Raw genomic sequence first — 9202 nt, forward strand, 5'->3', positions numbered from 1 at the left:
ATAAAATATATACATATATGTTAATAAACAGCCTACAGTATTTTTACTTTTTACATCTGAAATAAATGTTTCTCACAAATCTGCTGTTAAAAAGGCATTAAATCCTTTTTTATATTTAGGATCTAAAATTATTTATAAATCCATTTTCTACAAAATCATACTGTATTATTTCAATAAAAGACACATATATTGTTTTAATTCACATAATTATTTTTCTGTTTCTAATTGGAATTAATTAATAATAAATGAATTAATTAAAGCTTTAATTTTGTAAGCAGAAATTAGTGAGACCCTGCAGTCATGACATCATAAACAGGTTCTGGATGTGTCGCCTTCTGGCTGATTTTCCTGGAGTTGAAAACCTTCCTCTCCACTTTCCAGGCTCCAAACGTGATTCAGTCACTTTAACTGCAAACACTTTTGTTTTTATGTGTAATTTGTCTCTGGAGGGGACATCAGTCACTCCAGTCCCACTCGTGAAACGAGCCCCTGCTCAGAAGTGATGACTGTAATAATAGTGAAAACTGTGTTTTAGGAATCTGCTGGAAGCCGCTGAAGTTTCCCCCTCAGAGCCATAAATTGGCTCCTGCTGTTTTCTTTTTTAGACTTCTGCTGAGTTTCACACATCCAGGGTCAGAGTATGAGATATTAAATCAGCCATCTGAGCTGATTATTATCTCCTCTCATGATTAATGTGGTTTAATTTCAGCAGCTCGTCGTAAAAATGTTGAGCATTCTGCATGTTGTGTCATTTTCCACTCAGATTACCCTCATGGCATCCGGCTGACGTCGGCGAACCCCGGAGGAGAGAGGAAGGTGTTGATCATCTTCACGGCTCCGAGCCAGCAGGACCGAGCGCGCTTCACCTCCGACCTGCGAGAGAGCATCGCCGAGGTCCAGGAGATGGAGAAGTACCGGGTGGAGTGTGAGTGTTTCCACGGCACCGAGAGAAACGCTGAGGAAAATCAGAGCAATTATATCACCTCAAATGAGACTATTTAGCTTCCGTTGCCTTTTGGCTTTGGCTGGGAATGATGGAGACTTTACCGCTTTCAGAAAACTAGACATATTCATCCATGAGTAGAAGAAGTCACTTCTGTGAGGTAATAACCAGTTTCAGTGCAGCAGATAAAAAAAACTCTAGTCACTAAAAAATTAAAGGTGGCGGTCGTTAAGGAAAATATATTTTTGCACATAAACAGTCAGATTTGGTGTCTTTTGTCAAATCAAACATAATTGGACTGATACAAATCACATTTACTGATAATCTGATTTTTGTTGTGGAAAATTCAGTTTGGCTCTAAAATCACCAATTTGATGAATGTGTTTGGTGTCAAATCACAGCCTAAACAGAATCAAAAACATGATGTGACATAAAGTTCATCCACATCATGAAAATGGGAAAAATTTCATGGCGCTAATTGGCTTAAAAAGGCTCAAAAACGGCAGCCATCTTGAATTTTAGCCGTTATCCTGAAATTCAAGGGGCTGCTGGGAAATATGAAAACCACCTGAAGGGTGAGCATGCAGACTCTCCGACACACTTGAAATATTTGTATCTGTTGCACTTTTGGCCTGTAAACCTTTTTTGGTGGATAAAGTTCAGCTGTGTGAATGTTTGCGTCTCGCTTCCTGCTCCCCTCCAGCCGAGCTGGAGAAGCAGAAAGGCATGATGCGTCCCGGCATGCTGGCGGGTTCTGGCGGGATGGGGACGTCGGGGAGCGGGACCAGTTCGGCCGGGGGGCCCATGAAGGGCGAGGTGGTGAACGGCACCCTGGGAAGGCCGAGCCTCGACGATACGTACGCCTCCGTGGACGGACTGAAACGCACGGCGCTCAGCTCCTCGCTCAGAGATCTCTCAGAGACGGGTAAGGACCGGACGCTGGACGTCCAGAACCTCCCAGTCACTTCCTCCTGTCTAGTTTGGTTAATAAGGTGTGAAAGGCTTTTTTATGATCAGAAAGGGCATTAAACCAGTTTGTAATCAGGTTCTGAGAAAATGTCTCGTTGGAAGCGAAACATGAAGAAGTGACGATGATGACGAAGCAGTTCTGGAGGATTTTATGGTTTCTTCTGACTCGGTGAACCTGCATCTGTGTTGTTATGCAACATTACAGTTCAGAGACAGAATGATGCTGCGGTGCGCCGTGTCCACCTGCTGGACGGCAGCAGGAACTACAACACAGCTTCTGACACCAAACTTCCGCTTGCATTATTTTTGACTTGACCAGTCAGAGAAAATCTGTGACGGCGTATTAGAGCCAGATTGAGAGATATTTTAAAATATGAAAATAAAGTCCTAATATTATCAGAATAATATTTACATTTTTAATTGCTTTTTGTGTAGCAGTTCTCTTACAATTATAATTAAATTCTCCTATTCTTGGATTATTGCGACTTTATTCTTGTAATGTTACGACTATTCATGTGAATTTTTCTCATATTATTTGATTTTGTTTCCAGATTGTTTGACTTTATTATTTTATTTTGACTTTGTTCTTGCATTAGTCCGTTTTTATTCCTGAATTATTATGACTCTTTCATTTCAACCTTATTCTATTATTTTGACTTTATTCTTGGAATATTACGACTTCATTAGTGTACAGCTTATCTTCTGGTAATAAAAATACATGTTAAGTCTTTTGGCCTTACCCCTTGTGCGTACGAGGACTGAGGCAAAGGATACGAGTGACACGGCTGTGGGGTCAGCTGGACGCCACTTGTAAACTCAATACGCCGTTGTAAAAATCTGACCAATTGCTAATTAGAAAAGTGTGTCACTAATTATGAATATCTATTCATCTTTGCATTAAATTACAGATTTATATTTTCTAAATATCATGAAGCTGGTCAGTGAAGAAGCTAAAATATATTTTTTTATTGTATTTGTTTTTAGTAAAAGCCCAAAATTCCTGAATTAGTTTATCTTTGTTCTCTGAAAATCACTTTTTTATGTTTCATATCTAAAATTCTGCATCATTAATAAAATCTGCTTAGCTTAGCATAAACGCTAACGAAGGGAAACGGGCGTGTTCAGGTGAAAACTGAAAACTCACTGATGAGCAGCTTAATGCGAACGTCTGTTCAGCACTTCCTGTTTCCTGTACTAAAGTTTAATCCCTGGATTCTGATTGGATAACAGGGAAGCGAGGGCGGAGGAACAGTGTGGGCTCATTGGACAGTACCATTGAAGTAAGTGTGCTGCTAGCATGTCTGCTGCTAGCAGGCTGCACCGCCGTGCATGCTGCCGCCGCATGCCTGACTGTCTGCGGGGTTAAAGGTCGTCCGGATGTGTTTGTGAAGTTTTATAAATATGTCTGTTTGCTGCATGTGAAGCTGCTCCTTATGTTCTTTAACAAACTAGAGTTTAAATGAAGGATTTACAGAAATACTGAAACATTTTTGTCGTCCTTCAGGCTGATTGCTGAAAGCTCAACATGCTGCAGCTTAAGAAACACAAACATTAGGATTCTGATTTCCAGATATTTGAAGTTTAAAGACATAAAGATCACAGATTGTCAGAAGTTATGCTGCTGTCTTTCAGTTTGGAGGATTTAGTGTGTTGAGCTGTTTGTTCCTGCATTATTTTTCACTAACAGACTAAAACGTTACCTTCTAAAACATGGTGAATCATTGGTCCAGGTCTTTTTCTTTCCACTGTGCAGTGGATCCTGACATTAGCGAAGCCGCCTGTTAATGACTGAGTTCCCCTTTAAAAACGCCTCCAACCGGTTTTAAAACGCTAAACATGAAACTCAAAGTGGAACCGTCTTAGCGCTACCTCAGAAGCTAACGTCTGACCTCCACTCTTGGGGTTCAGCCAATCAGCACCAAGGAAAATTAATTTCGCTCGTTGATTGGCTCTCTTGCCAACAGCAGCCAGTTTCGTGATGATTAGCTTCCTAAGCTGCTTTCCAACATGTCACAGCCAGTAGTTCACTGTAAAACCTAGTCTGTAGCAGGTTTCAGGACTTTTAAACAGTGTCTCTATGGGAACCAGGTTGACCAGGAAAGACTCTGATCTTCTTGCTTTGCATGTTTTTATCTTAACGCTGCTGCTGGTTTTTTTCTTCTTAACATCTCTGAGTTATTTTGTGTAGAAAATGAAGCTCAATCATTATCTGAAATGCTGATCTCCTTTATTCTGAGTTTTAAAAACGGATGCTCCTGCTAATGGGGGGAATCTTTTACCATCTCATGATTTGATTCAAAGTTGATTCTGGGACATTTTAAACAGATTCTAAATGGTATTAAATGTAAGTTTGGATTCTTATCTGAATGGATTTTGTTGGCAAACCCGATGGGTCCAGCTGCTTTTGCTGTTTGGTTTCTGTACAGAAATGTTTTCATCCTTCAGGCATCTGATACTCAACAAAATAAAAGTTTCTGAGTATATAAATAAGGACTTACAGTTTTATTATGATATTTGGTGGTACTTTGTGATAGCAATAAGTGACAATGAGAACTATTTATTACTTTTTAGGGCTGAAACTAACAATTATTTTAATAATCAGTTAATCTATTGATTATTCTGATGATTAATTGGATGAAAAATGGCAAAATCAGATTTTTCTTTAACTATTTAAGCCTTTTTAATAAATTTTAAAAATAAATCAAAAGATCCAAAAGACTTGAAATAATTCAAGTCCTTTTTAAAATAAGGAAATAAACATTTTATTGCCTAAAATGAAATAACGCAGCATTGCTTTAACCTGAATCTGGGTTTTTCACTAAAACAGATTTACATACCAAAGTGTTTTATCTTAAATGCAAAATGTTTATATTTTTGTACAGTTTTTGCTTCACTACTGCTTTGAATATGTTGCTTTCTTTAGACATTTTCCTTTTTACTAAATTGACAGTTACTTCATTTCAGCCTGTTGAGTGGCTGTGATGCGTCACAGTCGCAGCTCAACAAGCTTCTGCTCTGAAAAACAAGAAAAATAGTAAAAAAACATCCCGACAGAAAAAGTTTAGCAGTTTTAAAACGTCATTAATTCGAATTTATTTACAATGTTAAATAAAAATCACATATTGATAAGAAATTCCTAACCAACAGGATAAATTCAGCGGCGGCCATTTTAGCTCATTTTCTTAACAAAATGCCTGAAGTGAGACTAAAGAAAGTCTGATGAAGATTCCCAGCAGGATGTAGGTCTGACCAATGAGAAGTCGTCTTCTGACTTTGTTCTTCTTCTACTCTTCCTGTCCTCAGGGTTCCATTATTAGCAGCCCGCGGCCTCACCAGCAGCGCCCCCTGCAGGGCGCCAGTCTGTCCTACAGCCCCATGATGATGCCCTCGTCCCCAGCAGCCTACCGGCCGCACCGCCCTACTCAGAGCCCCGGTACGGGGGTGGGGGGTGGGCCGGGGCTCTGTCACAACCAGGGGGGGGTCACCACGTCTCCTCTCGCGAGCGGGGGCGGGGCTGGGCCCGGCGGCGTGATGGCGGCGGGCGGCGGCCAGATCCCTGGAGGCCGAATGGGGAACTTCTTCGGCAGTCGAAGAGGCAAAGTTCCTGGTCCCCTGACGATGATGTCACCGCCTCCTCAGGGTCCACCGAGTCCTCTGATGATTTCGTCCCCCCCCCACTACCCCGCTCCCGCGCCGCCCATCGCCCTCCCATCCTCCCCTTCCCCATGCCCCTCCCCTTCGCCCAACCTCGGCCAGTCGGACTCGGCCGGGGCTGGAGGGGGCGGCGGCCCGGGAGGGGGGCCGTCCAAGCTCCAGGCGTTGCACGCCCAGTATTGCCACGGCAACAGTGGAGGAGGCGGAGTCAGTGGGCACCTGCCGCAGCAGACGCCGCCGCCGCCCTACCATCACCACCACCGCTACCACATGCAGAGCGTGCCGCAGCACCACGCGCTGACGCACCGCTTCTCTGCGCCGCTGCGGCACAGCTGCGCCCCGCCCCACAGCCAGCCGCTGCAGAGGCTGCAGCAAGGCCCCGCCCACCCGCGCTACAACATGGTGTCCGGCTTCACCACGCCACCGCCGCTGTCCCCCCACTCTCCCGTCACGCCCACTACGCCGCACGGACTCTACCACCGGCCGGGGGGCGGAGCCAAGATGCCACTCACCATCTCGCACTCCCAGCCCCACCCGCACGCTCACACACACACACACAACCACACCGTGCACACACACTCCCCACTCAGCCCCTCCCCCTCCGCAACAGGCTCCACCCACTTCATTTTCTCCACCCCGCCGCCCCAGACGCCCTCGGCGCGCCTCGTCACCCAGACGCCACCGCAGCCCTACGCCCCCCAGTACCCGCCGCTGTCGTCCATCCCGCCCCCCCCTCCCCACTCACCCCTGCCTCCCCCGTCGGGCGCCCCGCTCTCCCCGCTCCCTCCGGGGGTGGGGCAAGGGGGCGGCCCCAAAGCGAAGCCCGTCAGCCGCATCAGCACGGTCGTGTGAAGAGGCAGAAATCGAGGACGGTGGCGCGCAACCCCACAGTGAGCCGCCAGGGGGCGATATTGAGAGTGAGCACAAGAGGGAGGAGGGGAAGAAGAGCAGGAGGGCAGATCCAGTTGTATCAAAATGGCCGCCTGATGAGGAGGAGAGCGGTGAGAGCGGGAAAGAGGAAGCTGCTCAGCCTGTGCTATTTCCACATCGACTTTCCTCGCAGGTAGAGCGCTGGAGGGAAAAACTACCGCTTAGGTCTGGTGACGCCCCCACCTCGCCTTCATACCGCCCTGCGTGGTGAGCCGGGACTCAGTCGGACATGTTTGTAGTTCTTCACTACTTCAGAGTGTTCGTCTCATGTTGTGAGTACCTTTTTTAACATTTCTGTGGCTGTAGTGGACAAGCGGTTGAGGGACCAGTCAGGAAGGGAACAGTGCCTGAAAACGTAACATGAGCGCTGACGCTCCGAGTTAAAGGGACAGTACCGTGTAACAGTAGTTTCACACCATGTTGTTCAGCACAAAAACCAACACTTAACTTTGATTTTGACATATTTACAAGCCATTACGGGCAGAAGCAGAGGTGTTTAGCATTAATATGGTGGCGTTTGTGTCTTAGACAGGCATGCATGACCTGTGCAATAGCTAACAGTTATCAGTGTGTTTATGGTTAATATCCAATTTGCAGGGATAGATTTGTTGTGATGTGAAGCCCCAATCCAGCAAAGTGAAGACTCTACTCATAAACTTCCTAAAACCTTTGAAATAAGCCATCGAAACAAATCTACAGGTGTCTTCGTTTTTGTTCTGCAAAAACTATTAAAAGCCTTTAGTGTTTGTGGATTACAGGGTTTCAGCAGGGGGCGCTATACTGTTGTTTTGGAATGGGACTTTTTCAGATTTTCTCACTTATTCCTGTAAGTTTGAGGATTTATTTCTACCAAATCTGTGAATGCTCTCCTCATTTCTCAAATATCCCGGTATATATGAAAGTGTACGCCTGAATTCTCAGAAATAATAATATCTGTCATTTGTATTTGACGCTCCATGATGTGTTTGTGACCCTCAACGTTGCCAGAGAAGGAGATTAAGATGAAAGATGCCAAACTGGGGGATTTTTGTTGTTTTCTGCCGATGAGGACGGTGGAGCTGCTCTACCTGAAATACAAACATGATGTTTTTATTTTTGATTTTTTTTACAGTGCAACTTTCTGTACCTTTAGCAGCAGCAATGTTAATGGAACTGGGTGGGAAAATAAAACTAAAACGGAAGTTTATTAAAATCAGAAGCAGGGTACAGCTCTCAGAAGTTTTTGTGTTTATCTGAAATCACCAGTAGGGGGCACCGATATGTGTTTAATGGTCCCATTATGAGACGTTTCTGATCCAGACTGGAGAATCCTCCATGGTTGGTGATGGTTGGTTGGTGGGAAGTCGGGGATTTGTTGGTTCCAGACTGACTGGAAACAAATGAGGCAGGCGTTTCTTGATGCTAATTTGGCTAATTTTAGCTTTTCCACTAATGTTTTACATACTGAATTGAGAAAGTCAGAATTAGGTGATATGCTAATGATAACCCACATTCTGATGGTAGCACTTAGGCTAACATTAGCATTTTGTTCATTTTAGTGTATACAATGCTCTTTGCACACTGAATGCAGTATGTTACTGTAGGTCAACATACTGTTATCTCCCATGCTAATGTTAGCATGTTAGCTAACACCATTCTATTTCACTTTAGCTTATACAATGCTCTTTGCACACTGAGTGGAGAATGTTACTGTAGGTCAACATTGTTGATATCATTAGCATTAGCATTAACATTAGCATTCTAGCTTATTTTAGTGTACACGCTGTTCTTTGCACATTAGATGGTGTATGCTTACTGTAGGTCAACATGCTACTGATAGCCCCCATGCAAATGTTAGCATTCAGGCTAACTGAATCATGAAAATGTTTTTTTTTAATTAAATTTAAATGTTTTGCTTCATTTTCTCTCGTTTCCTTCTTTTTTTAATAATTCACAAAAAATTGTGATATACAAATAACTTAACAGAAGCTTTTATCCAAAGTTACTCACTGTTGGGGACCAAAAGTTTCAGTGCAATGATGAACTCTGCGTTTAACATTAATCGCTGCATCCAATGAAAGGTCAGAGAAGAAGCTCAGAGTTTGGCCTTAGACATGGTGCGTCCACCATCCTTTTCATCCACCTTAGATCTTTTTGTCTGGAAAACTAAAAACATTAGGTTAGAGATGATTTTAATAGGATACCTAAGCCAAACATGATATTCTAAAATAAGTGACCCAAAACGTTCAGTTCAGTTATGACGTAATTTCCATAGACAGCTGGACTTTTCTCGTTTCCTGAAGTTAATTTTAGGTCAGAGGTGAAACGCCTTTAAGAAGGTCAAGAAGTGTCCAGGTGGCATCTATTGAAGCACTTAGGAAGATTGTGGGAACAGTTGAAGGTTGTTTCAGTCAGATTTTTATATTAATGGGGAAACTGGTGGAGGTCATGGAGCTCCGTCTCTTTTTTGCTTGTTTATGGCTTCATATGTTGCAGGACTGGTAGGCCGTAAAATATCGATGCTGGATTCTGACAATGTTTTCAGTAAAGATCCTTAAATGAGGTCAGAGTTTTTGGTTTCAGATGCAAGTTTATATATTTCCCACCCAGTACCAACTACTTTTGTGTTTTTAAGCAGTAAAATAAAACTTTGTGTTGAGGGTGAGTGATGTTTTATCTGCCACTTGGTTTCAAAACAGAGAATAAGGTGCCTTCAGACATAAGGAT

The 9202-nt window shown here is 43.5% G+C and overlaps 1 protein-coding gene across 1 annotated transcript in view; it reads left to right on the top strand.

The window, feature by feature from the left end:
• The window catches only part of LOC106958734 (IQ motif and SEC7 domain-containing protein 1-like), a 68932-nt gene extending 60070 nt beyond the window's left edge, over positions 1-8862 (top strand). The window contains exons 14-17 of the mRNA XM_015050787.1: positions 764-925; positions 1647-1868; positions 3143-3192; positions 5216-8862. Of these exons, the coding sequence (XP_014906273.1) occupies positions 764-925; positions 1647-1868; positions 3143-3192; positions 5216-6418 (1637 nt within the window). The 3' untranslated portion in view covers positions 6419-8862. The remainder of the gene's footprint in view (positions 1-763; positions 926-1646; positions 1869-3142; positions 3193-5215) is intronic.
• The last annotated feature ends 340 nt before the right edge of the window (positions 8863-9202 follow it).

Source organism: Poecilia latipinna, unplaced genomic scaffold (genome assembly GCF_001443285.1).
Source record: "Poecilia latipinna isolate Pla-1442-1.1 unplaced genomic scaffold, P_latipinna-1.0 Scaffold1010, whole genome shotgun sequence".
Lineage (NCBI taxonomy): Eukaryota > Metazoa > Chordata > Actinopteri > Cyprinodontiformes > Poeciliidae > Poecilia > Poecilia latipinna.